The 23271-nt window shown below is 38.3% G+C and overlaps 2 protein-coding genes across 4 annotated transcripts in view; one reads left to right on the top strand and one right to left on the bottom strand.

Annotated features, from left to right (window-relative positions):
• Positions 1 to 10730, top strand: part of c19h14orf180 (chromosome 19 C14orf180 homolog) — a 30797-nt gene extending 20067 nt beyond the window's left edge. For 2 of the 3 annotated variants that reach the window (XM_036150469.1, XM_036150471.1), the window contains 5 exons: positions 195 to 303; positions 6129 to 6292; positions 6402 to 6534; positions 6823 to 6846; positions 8521 to 10730. In XM_036150469.1, coding sequence (XP_036006362.1) covers positions 195 to 303; positions 6129 to 6292; positions 6402 to 6534; positions 6823 to 6846; positions 8521 to 8726 — 636 coding nt within the window. In that variant the 3' untranslated portion in view covers positions 8727 to 10730. The remainder of the gene's footprint in view (positions 1 to 194; positions 304 to 6128; positions 6293 to 6401; positions 6535 to 6822; positions 6847 to 8520) is intronic. The other variant, XM_036150470.1, reaches the window with a different exon arrangement.
• Positions 10731 to 12278: 1548 nt separating this feature from the next.
• On the bottom strand, positions 12279 to 14914 carry LOC105916884 (transmembrane protein 179). The gene is made up of 4 exons (XM_012851524.3): positions 14451 to 14914; positions 13332 to 13469; positions 13184 to 13262; positions 12279 to 13098 (listed from the first exon to the last, which is right to left on the bottom strand). Exons 1-4 carry the CDS (start codon positions 14834 to 14836, stop codon positions 12925 to 12927), a joined length of 777 nt encoding a protein of 258 aa, XP_012706978.3. The 5' UTR covers positions 14837 to 14914; the 3' UTR covers positions 12279 to 12924.
• Between the last annotated feature and the right edge of the window lie 8357 nt (positions 14915 to 23271).

Below are 23271 nucleotides of genomic sequence, written 5' to 3'. Positions count from 1 at the left end.
AGGAACTTGTAAGCCACCATAACCTAACCACACCCCTCAGGTCTACTAACATGAAGCTCATGCGTGTCCCACCACTTTATTTTATTCTGGTCCAACTAGTGTGATTTTAAACATCTTTTATAAGTAATAAAATAACATTGAGATTATTGATTTTTGTTTTAAGCTTTACATTTGGACTTGTCTGTGTGGTTTAGGCTACAAAGATTCACCAGAGGACCTTCGGTAATGACCACCCAATAACAGCCAGGAGCCTGGAGCTCATGGCAACCGTCTACGCTGAGATCGGAAAGACTGAATATTCAGGTAAACATTCGAATGCCGCAGAAGAGCAAAGTAAACACCGGTCTCTTTCCAAAGAAATGTTACAACGTAGATGTTTAAAATATACAGCTTAATGGCTGGTGTAAATCAAACATGGGTGTGTAACAACTGGAAGACGCCTGGTAACGCCGTGCAGCAGCAGTGCCCATTAAAACACACATTGCACAGTAGGTCTGAAGTGCTTCAGTAAGTCTGTAGAGAAATGTCAACCCATAAAAATGTTAAATTGATGTACATTTGTGCATGTGTTGTACACAGAAATGCTTTTATGTGAGAACAAAAAGCAGAGGTGCAGCTTTGTGACAGTTTGAGGCCATGGTGTAGTTGCGCCGTGAGTATGCTTTGCTTGCACTTGGACAGGCAAAGACTCTCTCCCTCTCTTTCTCCCTTCCAACTTCTGGACTCTGCATTTTTTTGCAAGGACTGCTGTACAGTAAAAAGAGTAATACATTAAACCATGCATGTTGCTAAGTCAGCTTTCAGAAGCAGTGGTGGGTAACAGCAGCTATTCTTAGAAAGATATGCCATACTGGAAAACCTTACAAAAATCTTCACAAAGTCTTGTATTAGTCTCCTGAGAATATCTTAAACGAAGTCTTGAAGGTATAGTGCTGTGGAGGGTACACATACAACACGCTGATGCTCGTTGCCTCAGAGCTGTGAAAAGGTGTTAGGCTCCTTACTGACTTGTTCTAGTTTTGCTTTTTTTGTTGCATTTATATTTTTAAGATAATTCACTTAGTCATATCATAGATAGTCCAAGTTATTACTAAATGCAGTTGAAGTAATGATATAACTTATTTAGGGTAAAACACTATTCAAACCAACCTGTGCCATCCTTTGCACAATCTGCTGCCATCAAGTCTGTGTTGAATTGCAGTCTTTTATATGACTGAGGATACATTTCCCCCCACTCTGTTTGCAGAATTGTTGTTTTAATTCAGCCACACAGTTGCCTGCTTAGTGTCACAAAACAGTACCTCAATCAGCCTAAACTTTGACTAGGCCACCCCAAGACCTTTCATTCGGTTTTTGTTTAGCCATTCATGGGTGGACTTTGAATCATTATCCTGCTGCATAACTTATATGCACTTGAGGTTAAAACCACAAAGCAGCCCCAGACTATCCAAACACCACCATGTTTTGCTGTAGCTATTATGTTTTTTTTTTTCTAAAATGCTGCTAGTTTTATACCAGATGTAAAAGGATGCATTCCTCCCACAAAGGTTTTACATTGACTCCACATTATATATATATATATATATATATATATATATATATATATATATATATATATATATATATATATATATATATATATATATATATATTTTTTTTTTTTTTTACCAAAAGTCCTGGGAATCATCAACAAGTAATTTTTATTTTCATCTCACAAACGAGAGGTTGGTTTTTGTTTTGTTTTTGGTCAGCAGCGGTTTGGGTGTTTAATTTTACCATGGATGCTGCTTCAAGCCCCGTCTCTTTCTCACAGTCAAATCATGAACGGTAAATCCAGAGGCAAGTGAGGTGTGCAGTGCTTTAGATGTTGTCCTGGGTTCTTTAGTGATTTTGGGAGTAATTTAGTCCCTGGAAAGGTTCAATATTGTTACGTGTTTGTTTTCAGTATGTGTCTGGTTGATTTGTATATTTTCTCCGTTGTCTGTAATATCATATAAAGGAGAAAATTTGTTGAAAAAAATGAGAATATCGAGTCTTGAAAAGCATTGACAGTTTAAAATGGAAAGTTTGTAGAAAGAGTTAAATTTCTAAACTGATTATTGTGATTATTTGTTTGGTATTTGAAACTGATAAATGGAAAAAGATTCCAGTGTAGTTCTAAAACATTTAATATTATATGTATTCTTGTCACACATTAATGTTGGCCGGTAGTCACCAGGTGTAAAAACGCAAACAGAATATATATTTTTTGAAATTTTGTAATGATAAAAATAAAAGGGCCCAGGCTGGATAAAAAGGTTGAAACTATAGTTTATTCCTGTATCAAGCATGACTAGGATTTTCAAAATCATCCACACAAAGACACAAACTACAAAGAGGTTATTTTGATCATTTGATTATTTATCTGCAAAAAAAAAAAAAAAAAAAATCAACCAAGTGATCATATCACTTCAAAGTGGATATTGTGCTTTTGATATTTTCTGTATATTTTAAAATGCTGTGTGGATGTAAGGCGATTGCAAAGTTGCACTGCTCAAAGTGCCAACTGCAGAGGCCGCCTCAAGGCTCTTGAAAAGATTGATTCAAATGTGCTACGCTCATAAATAGAGACCTGACTCATGTCCCTGAAGTGCCTGTGTCAACATGCACACTCATTCCAAGCTAAGCCTTCCAGATCATGTACAAGATTTATCTTTGTTTGTTTTAACTTCTGACTCCAGCTTGTCTCTGACATGTCCTTTAATCTCTAAGTGTTATTTTTAGGTTTATTCTGTCTCATAGACCTTTTAGACATGCTAATCTAAAGAATTTCATCAGATTAAGTGTGACAGTACAGGACTACAGAAAAATGCAGACATAACGATTTGGTTATGACAACATGTGACATAACATGTGAATTATGTTGTCTTGCATTCCCCACACATAGCTATGGTTCCTAAACCGTCTTCACCCAGGCAGTGGGGGAAACCACCTCGTCAACGTAATAGGCAGTGGGGGGCACAGTTGCGCTAATCAGCTAACAGTTGTTTCCGGGGCAATTTTTTTGTTCATCGCATTATCGTTGATGCTAAGATTAGCAACTGTTTGCAGACTAGTTAGCTTCCACTGTATTTGGTGTCAATACATGTAAGTTTGCTAACAACGTGCACGAGATATTCCTCCGCTGTTGACTTCACTTTTCCCGGCTTTCACTACACATCCACACAGATTACTCCCCAACAGTAGCAACCATGGCTCCACAAAAAAAAAAAAAAAAAAAAAAAAAAACACTGGTATGAGCCATTGTTCGTACCTTTCTTCTTCTTGTTATGTTATTATTGGCTCCCAAAGCTCAACAGCTTCATAATAGCACAGAGACGCCGGTATCCACTGCTGTGTGACGTCTTCTTCTGTTTTGTGCGAATGCAGGTCGCTTTGGGCTCACGAACCGTTCAGACAGAAGTCTGATGGCGGTCACATTTAATTAGTAGTGTAACTGATCTTTCTGGGTTTGTTACCGGCCCGGCACGAGGAGAGCTGGGCTTTTGGGTCGCTGTGTGGCTCAGTGGGACACTTTTATTTTTCCAACACTTCCATACAAAACCCTGGCATGGCCTTTGAAGTACAGTGTGGTGGGTTGCCCGAACTTGTCTGTTTTCATAGAGCTGGTTTCTTGTTTCTCTCACAAGAACTGGCTAGGCTGGCTTCCAGCCCATACTCACACCGCGTTTTTTTTGTTTTTTATTCTATCTATCCCAAAAGGGATAGATAGAATATTCTTCTCAGATGCTTCCACTGCTGTGTAAAAGTTAAAATTTAAAAGCCATTTATCCTAAACAAAAACGGATATCCCCTCAAACTCGCAATGCTGCAAACATTTGTCATGCTCCATGCGTGTGCCTGCAGCGTCTTTTGTCTGAAGATGTGTAAGACAGACCGTGACAGCCGTTGGTTAACGCTTAGTGTTAGCGTCCTCATATTTCCTAATTTATCACCAGTTTAGCATTAGTGAAGCTAATGTTTCCCTTTGCAGAATATGAGTATGTGAAGCTAACTCTTTGGTTTGCTGTCCTCACCATTGGTAATAGGAGTCTGTTTATGGAAGCTCAGACCGCCTGATTCTGGCAACTAGTCTAATTTTCTGGCTGGATATGGCCACCACATGCATAAACGATGGTCCTTACTTTATTTTAGATCCAGCACAACTGCTGTTGCAAAATATATATATATTTTTTTTTTCTCCGAGAATGATTTTGTATGACATCAAAGGGATTTCAGCTATGAAACACCTCCTTCCTAGGAGCTCATCATTAAAATGGGTTAATGCAGTGCATTCTGGGATTCAGAGTTCTTTGTCATTCCCTTCTTTTTTTCTGGTTTTGCAGTTCAGCCCTTGTTCCCCATGTGACCTGAGTGGGTCCACAAACACTTTTGAATAAATATCTTTCACACGGGCTTTCCAACTATGTCTGTCATCCTTTGTGTCCAGAAATCTGCTTTCATTGGTCCTTTCAGTATTTATTTGATTCATTGCATGTTTATCCAGCCTTCCATTTCCAAAAATAATTAGTTTATCATGGTCTGAGTTTATTGTTTTTGGTAGGATACATTTTCAAATGATTTACTTCGGTTTTCATCACACTGATGAAATGTTGCAAATCAGCACCAGAGGGAAAAAAAATATTAGCATCATCAGCAAAAAGTGTCAGTTTAAATATGTTGTTGCATATGTTGTTGATGTATGAAATAAATAAATTGAGCCCTGTGGGGTGCCAAAAATAAATAAGAGCCAGCAATCCACAAGTTTTTAGCTACCTCTAAATTGGATAACTCTGAGCAAAACTACCCCTCTGATGCAATAACATCAATAAATCTATATATCATGATCTATTGTAGCAAACGCATTTTTCAGTCAATGAGTAACCCACCTTATGTTATTTATTAATGTTATTTATTAATATTGTAATGATTATTGTGGAAATCTGAAAATCATATAACACTGAATGATAGCTGTCAAAACAAAAACAACACGGGCTTAGTGATGCACATTATCAATGTGGTGGTTGAGCAGTTTTAAAATTATTTATTAAAAACACCAACTCGCTCATAATCAGGATATATAGATGTTTCTCCGTCAAATAACTATAAAGGTTGCTGAGCCGTTAAGGATGATTTTATCCTGCATCAGTGGCTGATGTAGCAGCAAAGGAAATATATACCATCAAGACTACCTTGTGGAAGAGCTGAAATTGTATCATAAAGACTTGAAAGTCTTTAATTTTGGCCTTGTGCAACAATTTAAAAAAAGCATCTAAGAAATACATTGTGCTTCAGTTGAACATCTACTGTGTCAATTTTTCAGCTAATATTTTTGGGAATATAACTTGTATGGGTTAAAATACTAATTACAGTAATGCCTGTCAAACTGTGTTATCTTAGGGGAGTTTCATAGATCCAGTTTAAGATTTGTTGAGTCTTGTTAGCAACAGACACAATACTAGTCCATCCTTGATCTCTGGACTAGTTTTTCTGTCCAAATACATACTGTAGCAGGTCTTAGGTGGCTTGACGAAGAAAAAAAAACATGCTCAGCTTCTGGATTGCAAATTTGTCAAATCTCAGCTAAAGTCCAAACACTTACAAATATTTAAATATAACTTTAAATACATTTAATCATACTGTTTTAATGAATTACAAAACTGTAAATAATTGAAGACAAACAAAAAGAAATGAAGGATAAATCTAAACTTTTGCACATATTGCACAACAGACATTGAAATGATTGAATCTATCGTGCACATGATTGTTTACTTGGAAAAATATATATATATATATATATAACATGTTTGCTGCTAAGACATTTAAAGCAAAGTTTTAAAGAAATGGTAATCAGAAATTCAAATAAACAATTTTTTTGACAATGCTTAATGTATATTTGCATTTTCATTGTTAATCCCTTCCCACATATTAGATACCGTCCTGAACAATAGGAGCACGCAGGGGTTAACATTCTGGCTCCTGTTGTGGGACACATTTGCATGTTCCACATTGCAGGTTTTACCTTCGGCTCGCTTTTTGCCTTAGCCCTCAGGCGCAAATTTTAATCAGCTCCCTGCTCATGGACAGTGTGGTCATGGTTTTCCCTCTAGATTCTCTGGGCCAGTGCGTGTCGGCGCTGTCCAAACGCTTCGCCGCTGCAGAGACCCTCAGAGACACGGTCAACTGTCTTCCTCATTCCCACCGCGAGAAAACCTCCGAGGTGCGTCACAGAAAAGAAGCCCACCACCAACAGGAGGACGCACTGAAACCTAAGGTAGGGCTGGGGAACTCTTTACAAAATGGACTTGTAATCGCACACCCTTTGTCCTTTAAACTGATCTCTGTGCAGTGACTGTACTCATCTTTACTTAATTTTGATGTAGGTAGCCAGTGTCAAAGTCCCTACCTCCATTCTAAAGAGGCCAAATCCCAACTATGGTTTGGACACAGAGCCCAGCCACAGACGGAAAGGCGAGCGCAGGGTTCGATTCAGGGAGCCAGAGACCACAGTACATGGTAAGAGAACTGAAGTATTAACAGTTTGCTGCAGAAAGTTGTGTTCCTGCTGTTTGTCAATGTCAGCTATACATTCACAAGAGTTTAATTAAGAAAATGCACTCGAGCAAAGGACCGCATTAGACTCCAAACACGAGAAAGCAATTAAATCTTGCAATGCAAACAACAGTCCACTTTCACTCAGGACGTTGTGTACTCTGTATGACCACAATAACTGATTGGTAGCTGGTGTATATCATTGAAGCTGGCTTCTGTTGACACAAATCCTATTCTCTGTTGACTTCACAGACATTTACTGTGACCCTTTAGGTGGTAAGTTTGCATAAAAGGATCACTTGCATGGGGGAGCACCAACAACACTGCACCCTGTTAAAGTATCTTGAGAATCATCACGAAATGTAGCTTTCTTGATTTTTTTAAAAACATTGTTTTTTCTTCACATGCACAGTGTGGTTAAACTAATCACTGATTCTCCCTTGTTTCTTAAAAAAATGCTGTATTAAAATATTTTATCAGAATAATTAAGTAATTAAATTGTATATACAAATATATATATATATATATATATATATATATATATATATATATATATATATATATATATATATATATATATATATACTATTTTATATAAATTATTCCTTTTTAATTATTTTCAGATTTAAAGGTCATGATAGTTTCCATGATTTCAGTCAAGAAGTATATAACTCAATTCAGTGAAGGAAATTAATTATACAGAAATATGCAATAAATCAAATGCATACCATATCCGTAATATATTGAAGATTATATTAAATGACACCCAATGCAATCTTATTCCATATCTACAACGCAATACAATTCAATTCATTGAGCAAAAGTTATCTAAACCTTGCCAACTGTATCAAGTCATTCACTTTGCGGAAATTCATTCTCCCGACCAAGAAAGTGGACAGATAATTGCAAGATTCTGGGGTGGGGGAAAAAATGCACAAGGCAGCATCGAACACAGCCAAAAGCTGCAGAAAAGTGTTGAGGTTACTTTTGTAACACCGAGCTTCGAGTATCAGTGTGTAAAACAAAGAGCTCCCAGGACAAAAGTAGTGATTGCAGCCTCCAGCTGAAATCTGAGACCTAACAACCCACACCCTATGCAGGAATTTTAAAGCACACGGTGGGGAGCCCTGTCAGCATGTAACACACCACTCTGGCAAATACACTCAGGGGGACACTGTCCTTGCTAACCCAGTTTTAACCAACACCGGTCCTCTGATGGACAGCGGCACCTGTCACCACATTCCTCACATCAACCTTTTCAGCAGAATAGCCTTTTATTTATGAAATCTTATAATAATATACATTTTCTCCACTTCTCTCCAAATGATACAGTATGTGATTTACATGTGAGGGTTTAGCTGTACCAGAGTACTGTAGTGGTCAGACATCATCTCTTCCACACCATGTAGCGGTTTCCCCACCGTCACATATCCCCAAAAAGGCTACTTCAGGCTGCACAAGTGGTGGATGAAAAGAAGGATACAGTACTGTCATGCAATTAGATTGAAGCACCTGCACAGGTGATCTTCAAAGCAAACATGGTCTCGCTGTCCTTTTTTTGATCTCCAAACAGTGACCACACATCCATTGGGCATATTCCTGTTAGAAAGCTTCTTTTCATTAGGAAAACTGTTTGTGCACAGCATTAGACACTTGCAGATCCAGATAAAATTCATCATCCTCGCATGGCACTCCCTTCCCGTTTTCAGGACAGCTGTAGCCTTAAAGTTTTCTTAAAATTACTTATCTGCTGCGATTATTAGTGAAAAGGCAAATTCTGATATGTTCATGTTTTTAATACTTCTAAAATGTGATGTTATCTGTGCTTTAACAAGCTATTTTGTATACTGTACTACTCTGGTCTAAAAAGAAAGTCCTCTGCAGACTTTTAAAATTCAAATGCTCCTCATTTACAAGCCAAAACACCTAAGAAGTGCTCTAATCTTTCAGCCTATGAGACGACGTCGGCCCGGCCCCATCTTGCCCTGTTCACCTGCCTCTTCCTGCTAATGTCATTCCTCGGCGTGGCGATGTACTGCACCGATCGCCGGCGGCCGCAGAGAGCATGCGAGGAGCTGGAGGCCGCTTTGGCCGTCTACCTGGTGCACATGAAGCAGCTCCTGTGGGGCTGCTGGATATGGCTGACCATGCAGTGACTGTGACACACCACAGATGAAGACATGGAGCTTATGTTTTTTTTTTTTATTTCCTTTCTTTATATCTCTGAAGGTACCCAGGCCCATAAACAGACTAGCAATCTCGGAAGGCTATGCCACGGCGCATTTCTCTCTCTGAAAAGGGAATATGTAATCCCAGAAAGATGTAGCATTCATGTCTGTATGTATATATCGGTATATATGCACTACAGTTTGGAAATGCCACTCCATATATAAACTGCAAAAAATATTTGCACATTTGCAACAATAATGCTCACGTAATCCCCACAATGGTTTGATTCTTGAGTTCAGGTTAAAGTCTTTTGCCTGTGAGAGGACGTTTCCAAGGAATGCAAATATTTATTTTATTACAGAACACTATTTGTGTATGTTCTATATCACAAACAACTGAATGTGTATATATGTCTCAATATACTAAGGTCTATCGCTATCAGTATTTAGCCTTGTAATTCCATATTAAAGAATGTACAGATGTTTGAAAATGTTGCAACTGTGCCCGTCTGCAGGGCAAAGGGTCGGTTGTTTGGCGTTATTCTGTTAGAGAGTGAACACAGGGCTACATCACTTCACAGTACGGGGTTAAATGAGACGGAAAACACGTTGTTCTTTCTCGACTGTCTGTTCCTTCCAGAATATAACATTTGTAGCACATTATAGTTATTGAAAGAGCATAGACTCAAACTACAATGTCTTGCAAAAGCCTGTTTGTTCTCTTTTTGTCAGGTTTTATCTGTTTATTGGAATTGTGAAAGACAGACCGACGCAAACTAGTGCAAAAAAGAGAGAAAAGAGAATAATGCTGGATTTTTTTTAGAGGTATCAGTGTGACAGAGGCTGAATGAATACCAATGAGGTCAAATGTATACCTCACCATTCCATGTATTAAGCTTATTTTTATCTAAGTTGAGCATGCACAAATTTATGTTTTTGCATGCATTCAGCTCCTTTCACTCTGGTTACCCCTACATGAAACCCAGTGCAACCAATTCAGACTGACTCTCACTTTTACCATTTTTTATTTTCCACCCACCTCACAATTATCCTCTATTTTATGTTGATCTGTTGTGTAAAATCCCACCAAAAAAGAATTAAAGATTGAACCTGTCCAGTGACATATTTTTTTCCCTTTTGGGGTGAGGGGCTGAATGCTTTTGCAAGGCAATGTATATGAAGGCTGATAGTTTAATAAATCCCCCTCTCTCAATTGCCTGATACCCCTAACCCTCGAACCCCACATTTATACGTCTGTCTCCTACTGTTTGTCTGCATCAACGTAAGAATCCAAAATGTTTATTTAATTTTTTTAATTTTTATTTTTTTTACTGTCTTGAGACATTTATATTTTCAGCTGAAATTGGTTTAGTTGTGATTTCAAATTCCATCCTGTTTGTATTTGGATGAGAAGGAAAAACCCGAAACAATCGAGGCCAAACACAGAGCCATATGCGAGCCAGTTACTGGATTTATTGTAGGTATGAGTCAAACATGAGTCCCTTTATTGAATGAAGCAAATAAATTCAGAAAAGCAGCCAAACTTGCACACAAATGGACTCTAAGGGCAGAGTGTTGCACATCCAACATACCTCTTGTTATGAGCAATAACACACACAGCACAGTTCGCATTAAAACAGTGCTCTCTGTATGACAGGTTTCAGGGAACTTAACATGATCGTGTTTGATTGTGGAGATCTCACATTTGAATTTCGAAGCAATGTATGGCAAAGCAATTCCCGCTTAGAGGTGGGGAAAAAAGAACAACAAACCCACAGCTCCGTACTGTCAACCTAAATTGTCATTAGCAATAAAAAGGATTCCCAGTAAACCCACATCTTGTATGTGCACACTTAGCTGCTTTTTACTGCTGTCTGAACATTTATGGTCACTTTGAAAGAAGTGCCTTTACAGAGGGTTTTCTTAGTTCCTGTTGTTTTACGGTTTCAATTGTTTTGAATAAAACTGTCATTGCCTATCAAAGTTACGGTACATAACTTCCTTTTATTCGTCCCGGACGACATAGGATGTGATGTGACAGCCTAGGAAATGCATGCAGGTATACATACATGTATGTATGTCACAGTAGTAAAATATATTGGTTTTTTTTGTAGCCTACCAAGTGAGAAAAAGAAGCCCCAGTCACTAAACGGCACATCATAAAATCGGTTTGCTTCTTCTACGTCTCACTGAATGCTAAAAGCTATTTTGGACTAGCCGCTAAATATGTTATAGATATTTGTCATAAACAGCTTTTTGTACGTAGCTGTTGTGTGAACACAATGCAAAAGCACAAATTGTTCTACTTTGCTTAAGCATGCAAATGATTTTCAGTTCACCAAGAGGTGCCTTTTCAGAATAAAAGCTTGTCTACTAGAACGTTTATCTAGAGAAGACCAGAAAACAATAATTACACCTCTTTATTTATATATATAAAAAAAACATCTTCTCAGTATGTCATGCACTGGGTACCTTGCAAAAGTTTTGCATGAAAATATGATCCCTTTTTCCAGATTTTCTAACTCAATACTGAGTGGCTAATCAATAGATAATATTTATATTAGTATTTTACGTTAAATAGTTGGGAAAACCTTTTATTTTGCTTTGAGATCAATAAGCATAAATTGATACCTGCAGAACTTTGACAAAGTATGAGTTTCATCCAAAGAAGAAAACGATCCATTTAGCAATGAAAGCAGAAGCCAATTGACTTTGATTGTCTCCACAGGCAAACGTTGGTGAATCTTATGGCAAATGAGAACCTCTGGCTCTGGTCAGAGGTTTACATAAACTCACCGTGACTGTCGTTCAATTTTGGGCTTTTAATGACACATTTGAACCGTTATTTGTTTGTTTGTCTGTTTTATTTGGTGGACTAATGATACAACTCACTTCACTGAATTCTAAAAGCAGCACATTTTTGTAATCATAAATATGGGCTAAAATATTAACATACATCCCCAACAATGTTTGGGGATGTATGTTAAAACGGATGTACGTTAAAATTCCCTTTGCAAGCTGCATAATGACCACACACCTTTGGCAGCCACGGAAAAGGCTCCTTTCGTGGTTCTGGCTGGATATGTGATCGTTCCTACTGTCTAAACTGGTAAACCTCATTTAAATTGGTTGGTTTTAAGCCCAAAGCATTACTCATGTTCAACTATCTAGGTGTTGATTTGAGGTAAAGTTAATGAATTTGAAATCTGTCTCCAATTTTCCACTTACTGTATTCATCATAATCCTACCACGGGCCGCAAAATGACCCCACAACATGATGGTGCCGCCACTCTCCTTTTTTAAGTTTGAAAGCCTTCCCTTGACTCTAAAACACAGTTGGCACTGAGGTGAATCAGCTAAATCTTTGTCTCCTCTGACTATAGAACTTTTATCCAGAAGAAACGTGGCTTATCCAAGAGGGCGGCAACAAATTTCAGCCAAGCTCGAGGTCGTCGATTTTGATGACAAACCTCTTTCATGATCTGCTCCTTCTCAGTCGGCACTAGTGTTTCAGCATCTTCCAGTATCTAACAGATTTTACCTGTAGCACTTTGAGATTTTTCTTAAATGTAAAGTGCATTACAAATACAATTTATTATTATTATTATTAGACCTGAGCCTCACATATAACTACATTTCATCTGAGGGGGCAGTCTGGGTCAAACAGTTGAAACGTGGACAATACTGAGTGATCCAGCAGGATGAACATCCTAAACATATGAAAACAGACTCTGGACTAGATAAAGCAAGCTAACACTAAGCTTTTGGAAAGCACTGACCTTAAATTAGCTCAAAATATATAAACGATGTTTGAAAATTGTGTTGGAGCCAAGAAACCAATCAGTTTAAATTAAATCTGCAATTTAGCTAAGAGGGGCCGCCATAAACCAAACCAGAATCATGGCAGATGCTTGTTGAAGGCCACAAATAGCATTTAATTTTTTCTACAAGTGAGCCTGTACATAACATTTTGAACATCAATAAATTAGAGAAAACTGGTGTATCTAATTTTATTTATTTTTTTGCAAGATCCAGTGAAGCTTTTTGCTGTATTTTCAGTCCACCAAGGAAAAAAAAGTTCAAATGGGTCATGATTTAATTAAAATGAGATCTGTATGAATGATGATTGTATGTAAACTTGTGACCAGCCCTGTAGGGCAGAGATGTGTGTTGCAGCCTATAATTTCTAGATCAGGCCGGTCTTGAGGTCAGAGTTGCAGCGTGAGGAGCGGCCAAGCAGCAGTTCTTTCTCCTGGATCAGGGAGTCGAGCATGTCCTCCTGTCTGTAGTTATGGTAGACCTTCAGGAAGGCCAGCACTGTGATTCCAAGCCAGGTGAGCCAGGCAGCCCAGAGGCCGAACTGAAATAGGGACATCTTCATTTTATGACAGCATTTCAACATATTATCAGCCTATTTGGCTGATCTATAAAACCAAGATCATTACCTGAGCTATTGCAAACTGGTCATAGAAGGCAGAATTGTCCAGGCCCAGTTCTAGATCCGTGTCCTGCAGCTCCTCACAGCTGAACAGACGAATCAGAAATTAATGATGCTTCTGTGTGAAAGCCACTGATTGTGTGCTCCTGTCTCACCTGTTAGGTATGGTCCCACTCTCAGTGACTGAGTCACACCACAGGTTGAAACCCACGCTGACAATGGTGCTGGACAGGAAGATTGTGAACATCATCAGGGAGCTGATCATCAGGTTGAGGAAGGCATTGAAAAACGAACTGCAGGGAAAAAGAAGAAACATGCAAAAACATCTCAAATTTAAATATAATATAATATATATCAATATATATCAATTAAAAATATAAAAAACTGTTATATAACGATGTATAGTGTTATATAGATTCAATACACACAGAGTGATATATTTCTAACATTGTTTTCTTTTAATTTCAATGATTACGGCTCACAGCTAATGCAAACCCTAGATTTAATTTCCCAGAAAAGTAGGAAAAAAAAAGATTTTAATACTGAAAGGCTGGAACCATGTTGTGGCTTACCCACATGGGCTTTGTTTAACACATATCTCATGCCTAAAGTTATCTTTTCTACCACACTTTTTCCTTCCACTAAACTTTACATTATTATGCTTGGATGCAGCACATTGTGAACAGCCAGCTTCGATCATGACAGCCTTTTTTGACTTATCTTCCCTATAGGGTGTCAGTGACTGGATGATTGACAACTGTAAAGTCAGCATACCATACCATGGCCTTAACATTTGTATGTGTGATCCTTTTTTAATATTGATCTTGTGTAATATTTTACTTTTCAGAGACTGCAGTTGGGGTTTTCATGTGCTGTAAGCCTTAATGAACTGATCATTCACTGACTGCATAAAATACATCAACAGTGACACAACGGGAGCTATAGTAATAATTACATCTTTCGATCACATATCCAGATTTCAGGTTTTTATTTCTTATTTTGTTTGTGTTACATTTTAGGGACTAATGCTGCTTTTTCATGTTCTGCAAAGGTGCTGCGTAATCCTGCAGCTTTACCCTGTAAGATGACTGCGCATTTATTATGGATATAGAAAACATTTTAAACCACAAATAGACTCTGTTTGGGGCGTTGGGTTTAGCTTTCCGAGATACATTTTAGGCAAACCGTTAACCCTAACTCTTGCTCCATTAGGCTTTGCATATTTTTTTTTTTACGCTGCTGCACTCAAGGGGAACATGGGAACTGCCACTCACTCGTCGTGTCCTTTGCACAAAAAGAAGAGCAGCCTCCATGCCTGCACTGCGGACAGGATGAGGGATGCAATCCCGACAAAAGTGGTGAAGCTGCAGGAGCACTCGGGTCCCCACTCCTCCACGATGAAGCGCTGCTTCGACACGGTGATGTTCTCGTTCTGCCACATTCCGCGGGTGAACAGCAGGCATTTCCCCCCGAAGTCCTCCGCGTTCTCCGACAGCGGCACCACGGCGATGAAGCCGAACACGAAGGCCAGGAAATAGAGGATGCACTGGACGAAGATCAGATTGTCGAGGGCCATTTTCCCGTCCGCCGCCTCTGCCTTCTGCCTCCAGGAGAAAGTGCGGCTGCGCAGTGGAGGCAGAGGGGAGCGGAGGCGCAGCATCCGAGGACGCGCTGTGCTGCTGCTGCTGCTGCTGCACGTTAATGAGTGGGCGCAGAGCAGAGGCCTTCGGGGCTCAGCATCTTCTCTGGGTCCGGGAGGCGGAGATCGAGCACTCTACTGCCGCTCCCGTCTCCAACAGCGGAGAAGGGGTTTAGCAGGTGTCAGGGCGCAACCACCGGGGTTTTAGTGGATTTGACCAACAGTGATTGATTGATCCTGCCACAGCCAGGTCTTTAGAATGGCTATGTTGCTGCTATGTTTAAGCAAACATAATAACAACAACAACAATATTGCAGAGGAGTCAAAAGTGTTCACATTTATTACTGGAAAGGCCATACTGCAGTTTAAAAAAAAACACTTCTGTAGAAGATGGAGTATCAACTAAGTGTTTTGCTTAAGTACTATAAAGTACCGGTATGAAAACCACTTAAAGTATAAAAGTAAAAGTGGTTAATTTAAGGGAAAAACTGTTATTAAGGACAAAATCTTAGACTACCTGCTCCACGGGGGCCTATGGTGTATTACCCCACCCCCAAAAAGGCATATCTAAATAATAACTATAATGTTATAACAAGATGCTAATGTTGACATTTTTAGCATAGGCGACCTATTTCACCCACATATATGCCTATTGAAAAAACACATTTTAGCACAATGCAAATACATTAACGCAACATAGATCTCAACCTACCTAAGGAGAAAGGTTAGGCAAGCTCAACCTGCCTGCTGAGGAGCTACTGATCCACTTCTACACAGCCATCATCCAATCTGTCCTATGCTCATCCATGTCTGGTTTGGATCTGCCTTCAAAAAGGACAGGGCCAGACTGCAATGGACAGTCAGGATTGCAGAAAAGATCATTGGTGCCAACCTGCCCTCCATTCAGGACTTGTACGTTTCCAAAGTCGGGAAACAGGCAAGAAACATCACTGCAGCTCCATCTCGCATCATGAGCATTATGCAATCCAGAGTCCAATTCCTCATACGTGTACACATACCTGGCAAATAAAGCTGATTCTGATATGTACCACTGAGCAATAGCATTGGTTTCATGGAGCAGAAGAAATTATGACTGGTGGTTGACTGTAAGTATTGCAAAGGTACAAAAAGTCAATATTCACAGGCATGTTATTAATATGTTTTATTGGAATGTAAATGTACGTCAAAGCTAAACTGCAAGGATGTGTGCAGGCAATTGATGTAAGATAACAAAACTGGACAAGAAAATTGGTGCATCCAGGCCAGGTTAGGCTTAGTCTCATGTTTTTCTATATAAAGTAGACAGAGCTGTCAAAATTAACAAGTCCAAGTGAATAATCAGAAAATAATAATAAAAAAAAAAAAAACGAATAATACTGATTGATAGCTTCCTAATATGGACTTTGCTCAATTCTATAGCTAAGGTCAACAATTTTCAAATTTAACTTGCCATCAAATTGTGAAAAAAATCATCTATGGGGTGCCAGATGCAAGAGTCTGCTTTTCTTGGCTACCAGCTTCCTCGCTGGTGCTTATTTGGCATATTTCACTCAAGTTCTATATAGTCTCTGCTAGAGACAGCATGCCACTCTATATGCATTTGCTATGTATTTCTTCCATTTTTTTTTTTTTTTTTTTTTACGGGTGGTGGGACAGCAAACAACAACTTGGTGCAGTACCGCCTCCAACCGCAATCGACTTCTTTCTGTCTGGGTGGTGCTGTTTGTCTGGATTATTTTTTTTTCTAACAACAATAAGCAGTAACGTACATACGGAAGCGTAATGCTCCGTAGGAACAAGAAAAAGCTTAAATAAAATAGAACAATGCTTTTTTTAAAAAAAAACATAAGAAGTAGAAAATACAGATAATTGCATGAATATGTAAGAAGTTGATGTTAAAAGTTGGCTAAAAATAATTACTCCAGTATAGATAAGTATAGAGAGTATTTGTACTTTGTTACTCGATACCTCCGCAATATTATAACAATTCTGTGTTGTAAAAGTTCTTGTTGTTCATGTCATTATGTGTAGTTGTACCAGGTTGGCCTGCCAACGCGTGGGCTCTGCTACCTGTCACTCACATGTGATGGCGGCTGTCATATAAGCGGGGCGGCGTGGGACCGGGACCCCTTCATAAGCAGGTTCTGGGCCTTCCTTGCTCTTCCTTTACATGTTCCGTTTGAGTGGCATACGTTCGCAATTGACACCGAACCTGGTTCTGGAGGTTTCTTCCTGTTAAAGGAGAGATTTCCGCTCTACTTTCTCCACGTGCTCGGTATGAGAGATTGCTGCAAAGTCAACAACACAGTGCAAGCAATATTGTCCCCTGTTTTTACATTGTCATCCAGGAGTAGTGAACAATTCAATGCAATCTATGGGTTTCCTTAGAAAACATTTTAAATTAATCTGTCTGTACAATTCAACAGAATCAACTTTGTAAAGTGCCTTTAGTGAAAATGGGTTGTAAATTTGCGCTATATAATTAAACTCAATTTAACTGAATTAAAGTTAAAGTGTAACTTACCCCCATGTAAAAGCATATTCCCGCCCCCAGAAAAAAATGTGCAAAAAATTCCATCAAAGTGGGTGGGCATTTGCGGGAAAGGAAGAGGAAGAATGGGGATTCAGGATGGGGGGAAAGCCATAGACATTATATACGTAGACGCCTTATTATGTGCTGGAGTGCATTCTGCGACGCCGCCATATTGGATGGATCTCTCCTATGCTAGGGTAGCATAGGAGCCAACAGGAGTAAACACAAATGGAGCAACTTAACCCGTATTTTCTGAAGCTTACAGTTATGATAACCCGCGATAGCTACTGAAAGTAAACACAGATCACCATTTTGGGCTGAGATTGGCTCTGAAGAAGAGTTTTTACTTGGTTAGAACAATGAAGAAACCCAACAGATGGTCCATAATTTTATGTTTGTTAATTTGTCATCGCTGTATTTCACAAATACTGGAAATTTAAAGAACACTTTTCCAGGCCTTTAAAAACCTGTGTGTGTAAATGTGTGCATACACAACATGCAAAAATATGAAGAAATTATTGTTGGTGTGCAGAGAAGGCGCAGGGTTGTACATGTGGGAGAGGGTGAAATAAATTTAAATGAACAATCCAACTTGTTTCTATATTGAAATATAAAATGTATTAACTTATACATTTAGTAATTCGTAATACCACATATCTCTTTGTTTAAGAGCATAAAACAAACCTTTTCAGTATGAAATCATGTATTTACACATTAATTTGCCATATAGCTGTCAAACATGCGTCCTGTATGATAACCACATCTTTGTCTTTGTAACAAACCAAACCGTGTGACAATCGGGTGAAATCTCTAGGAGTTGTGATTTGTTTTAGCTGGGCAAACAGCTTCCTTAGTACAAATAAATGTACTGGGGGAGCATGAAAGATCCATCCAAAATGGCGACCTCGCTGAAACGTCAGCTCCAATAGGCAGCATCAAGCCATGGGGCGTCTACCTATATAATGTCTATGAGGAAAGCAGCAACAAGCTTGATCCGCCATATTGAATCAAGGAGAGAGAGCGGAGTTATGCTGGTAGTTACACCGTCATTAGTTTTTTTGAGGTGGATGATTTCCACCCTCTCGCTCAATGAGTCGCTGGCTCTCAGCGCTGATTCAGCAATGCCTGCAGCCAGTGCTGTGGAGGACAGGATCGGTCCAGCTATACGTTATCATATTTATTTCCTGTTTTGTAATTCAGGCAGGATCACCTACAGCTTTGCTCACACAAGATTAATTTGCAACGTGGAAACCGAGTCTGGTTGATCTCTTTGCTTTCTTTGCTCTGACTAAGTGCACTGCAATTGGATTTCAGGATGAGGCAGCAGCTGTCTGCCTTTGAGACACGATTATGGCAGGACTATTAACATTTAATTGCTAGACTGGACATTAATTACTGATATGTGCAACATAATTTTGCTTACGTTGCACATATCTTACATCAATCTTCATAGTAGTCACAGTACCACTATTCAAAGTTATGTTATGGAAATCTACAATGGTAATCCCAGATAATTAAACCTACTGAATAAATGTTAAATTGGCTTGCCTTTCTCTCACAGCGGCAGATCCACTTATGTCAGTTTTTCCAAATTACATCACAAGAACTTTTGAACCAATAGCAACTACAGATTCAGAATTCAATGCAAGACCACTGTTTAACTCTAGGAGGGCGCCACACTGACAGTTTTAGACACAACAGCAGGATTTCAACAAACATGCATTAATTTGTCAAAATAATTACCATGATATGTAGACAGCACTATAAGACAAGCATGTTGACAGTTTATTGGCAAAATAAATTATTATTTTGGGTGTGGGTTACCTTTTAATTCTAGAAAAAAATACTAAAACTAATAATATTAAATCACCAATCACTACATATAACTTCAGTTCTGGACATCATGACCTGTAAGGCTTCATGCTCTGCCCTTAACAACTTCTCGCGACTGATACAATTCTGGTTTGGGTTTTTGTATCTAGCTTTACATTGGGTAGAGCCTTCTGCATTCATTATTCAGGTTTCCTCAGGTCCTCAGTTCATGTCCCCTCTCAGTTGCTGTACATTTATTTGATTAGACTGACCTGGTTCACATGCCACTGATCACATTGATCAGTAGCCTACAGGTTTATTTTATTCCTCACCACCTCTGTGTTGCACTTCTCAGTTTGCCTTTTTTCCTCAAGTGTCCAGTTTCTGTCTTCAGTTCATGTTCTTTCAACGCTGCCCCGCTCCCTCGTCTACATTCGGCTCCTAAAAATACACCAATCACTGTAATTGTTTAATATTAACACCGATATTTGTCCTGAAACAATATTTTAACATACTTTTACATTTTTACTGGGGATGCCAACTTGTCATCATCTCTAAAGATTACCCTAACAATAATGAATGCTTGTGGACTACCAAATATTAGAAAAATAAAATACCGAATTCTAACTAAAAGTACATGCAGAAAATACTATCCTGTACTAGAGAAGCGACTAATATGTGAGATGTAATAATTAGTTGGTGCACACTGACACTTTTTGCAAATAAGAGTAATGGCCTGTTTACACATGGTGACAGTCTTTAGGGAAGGGCAGGTAGCTGCCTGTCGCAGCCATCTGACACGCTCCACTGAGCCCATCTGGTGAGCTGACCAAGGTGTCTCTGTCCCCTTAGTGCAATGTTCACTGCTCACAGCGCCCCCCAGTGGCCAAACATTCCTGCTGCTGGTCTGCAGATACATGGGAAGTAGTAATGCAATGTAAACAGTTTTTGTTGACAAGAACACTGCTATAAATAGAATGTTTCTTTTTTTTTTTCTTTGGGTTGTTGTTGCAGAAATACAGGAAGCTATTTTAGAGGATATGTCGCAAATGTGCCGATACAGCTGCACAGGAACATTGCCATCAGCATGGCTCCAATGGAGTAATTTTACCCCAGGATGCATTATCATCCCTGTAGTCTGCTTTACAATATTCAATACAGCATAAAGACAAGTATTTATCTGTGCACTTTAGAGATAACAGGAGGCTATTTGTATCCATCATACAAGCTGCAGTATTTTGCATTATCTCGATGGTGTGATTTAGGCCTTGTGTCATTTCACCGCAGCGCTGCACCCTGATTTCCATGATGTTATCAGCTTGCAGATTAGCTTGAGTTATGTTTGTGTGTGAGAGGTTTTGTCCTGAGAGTTGATTTGATTCCAGAGCAGTGAGTCGGTTTTACTTTCGACATCACTTGGTATTATTATAGCCTTCAAAAAGCCTTCTATTCGTGGATGTATCAGAAACTCGTGGCATGCAGTTAGCGATTATCTTTTTGAGTTTAATTTAAAAATAACTACCAAAAGGCAATCACCCACTACAATGAACACTTAGAGTTCTCTTATTCAGATCACTCTTATTGACTTCATTGGATTTTACATTTTGCCATAACAAAATCTCGATCCGATTAGTGACAGTTTTTCCAAAGTAAGTAAAAGTAAGTAAGTTTTCGCAACCTTGCTTGTTATAGTCTTTGTTTTTTTACATAGAATCTGCCATAAATTCATGGAATCCGTGGAAAATTCCTCTTAAAATTAAACTAATCAAAAATAGTATAAATATTAATACTGTGATTCTGCTTAGGAACCCAAAAACATTTAGATAATCCACGATCAGCTGTGAACTTCAGTCCTGAAAGCAGCCTCAGTAATAAGGCAGCTTTTATGGCTTAAGTGATGTTTCTATATATATATATTTTTATCAAGAGGTATTGCTGGTGTCTACAGGAGGATTTTTAGTTAAAAAAAGAGAATTATTGGCTCTTTTGTTCTCACGTTACCTCATGTTCGCTTCTGATTGGTTAGATCATACCTGCATGATGAATCCTCCCCAGAAGTCTTTTTTTTTCTAAGCAGAAGAGTTTGGATTACATCAAGGACACCCACTGAGTCAGAGAGGATTGACCTACCTGTTCAGATATGATTACATTAAATGTATTTTATTTGCATCTTATTTTATGTTACTTTATTCAATTTTGGTGCAGATGTATGACTTTGTATGACATGTTTTTGTTAAGTGTGTTTCCCTTCATATTTGTCATAATTTTCATGAATGGTGGCCCATTGGCTAGAGAAGGGGGGCTTGCATCCTGGAAAGGCTGCATGTTTCCTGGTTCATATCCTACAGACTGACACCCTGGGTCCCTGAGCAAGACCCTTAGCCCCAGAAAGCTCCCTGGGTACCACGCAGTGGCAGCCCACTGTTTTTAAAGGATTGCTTGGTCCCTTAGATCCTCTGCTACCTGCAGGCCCACAACTGTTCTTCATCTTTTTGTTACTTACTTGGGTAGCATTCAAAATTCCCTGCTTAAATACCTTTTTGGTTGAGTCACTCCAATGTCTGATCCTGTTTGCTTCTGTCAGCCCAGGTTTCCTGAGTTCTGTCAGTTTAAATGAGTATTAATCATGCTCCAGCTGTCTTTGTGTGCGCACACAGCAAGTATAGCAGAATCAGTAGCTGGGATCCAAAGTGGGGAACCTAAAGACAGCACTAGCCTTAGAGTCCTCTTTGGCAGACTGGAATGCTAGTTCAGTGGAAAAATAAATATTGGTATTCTTATTATTATTTTGACTCCTATATTAAAGGAGGAATCAGAACTTTAAGCCATAACACTCCTTCTTGTTGGTTTCATTGATAAGTTTTGACTTTTTCTCAGAAACATATTGTAGTTGTTAGAGTTGGTAATTGTTCTCCTGGTTATTTGCTTATTTGTTGTTTCTTACTTGGTAAATTAGGCGATTATCACTTTGGCGCTTCATCATTTTGTACCTTTTGCAGATTTAGTGATTTTTAACAGAAATCTTTGGATATGAAATGAAGCCATCTGCAGTGGGACATTTCTTACTGACCATTCATCAATTTATACCAGCCTTGGAGACAATACAATATATTTTTTTCTATGGTCTACTGTAAGGAAAAATAGCTTTGTTTTTACTTTTTTTTTCTTTGTACTTTTTATTCGTTTTTCCCACTTTTAGTAGAGGTCAAATTTGAATCCAGCTTTGTCAAAAATATTAAACATTCATGTCTTCTCTTAAGCAATCTGGTCATTTGTTTAATCTCAAATGAGATTTGCACTAGCAAGACATTCAAATCAAACACTGATTAGAGTCAATCAGAGGACAATTCTTAAATAGACTTCCAAAAGTCATTGTTTGTAGTGGTGGTGGCAACTCTATTTATTAATGGGTTTCTTTCATCACAGAATTGCATATATCTTTCTTGTTTCTCTATGGTGCATGAAGTTCCACCCCTTTGGGAAAATAATATTTTTAAATTCTAAAGTCTGGATTTTATTCGAACTTTATGTAGTTTCAATGCAATTTGCAAGGAAAAATAGCTTTATGACTCTAATGAATAACATGTACCAGCAGGAGGTCATTGAAAGTAATTTTTTTAAATCAGGGATCATAATGTGTTATATTTCATAGGAGTAAACTGGCTCAAATAAATAGATAGATTCTAAAGTAAAGTTTTTAGATGATAATGAAGAATTAAGTTAGATTACATTATGGATTGACCCAAAACTGTAAATTCATTTTATATTTAGTTTTGTGTTGTGTATTGAATCCATATTAGTTTACTAAACATGTCTTTGATTCCACTGAGAACCAGTCCCCATTGATTCTTATTGTAATATTTAATTTAAGTAATAACTTTTGTTTAGTTACAAAAAAAGCTAAATCTAAAAAAAAAAAAAAAAAAAAAGTGGAAATCTGTTTCATCTTTTTGATTTTATAATTGATATCACTAAATGGGAAAGATTCATCCTTTAGTTGTCTTTTGTTTGATTTGGGTTATTGAGTTTTATGATTGATTGATTGATTGATTGATTGATTGATTGATTGATTAATTGATAGATAAATAACAACATACTGCTGATTTCCTGC

Source organism: Fundulus heteroclitus, chromosome 19 (assembly GCF_011125445.2).
Source record: "Fundulus heteroclitus isolate FHET01 chromosome 19, MU-UCD_Fhet_4.1, whole genome shotgun sequence".
NCBI lineage: Eukaryota > Metazoa > Chordata > Actinopteri > Cyprinodontiformes > Fundulidae > Fundulus > Fundulus heteroclitus.
This window is presented reverse-complemented; position numbering and strand designations above follow the sequence as displayed.

Bases quoted from the DNA above. Each gene is read 5' to 3' on its own strand.
- LOC105916884 (XM_012851524.3), bottom strand. From the start codon at position 14,836: ATGCTGCGCCTCCGCTCCCCTCTGCCTCCACTGCGCAGCCGCACTTTC. The intron at 13,470-14,450 runs GTGAGTGGCAGT...TTTTCCCTGCAG, and splicing joins TTGTGCAAAGGACACGACGA to TTCGTTTTTCAATGCCTTCC. The intron at 13,099-13,183 runs GTAATGATCTTG...TCCCTATTTCAG, and splicing joins ACCAGTTTGCAATAGCTCAG to TTCGGCCTCTGGGCTGCCTG.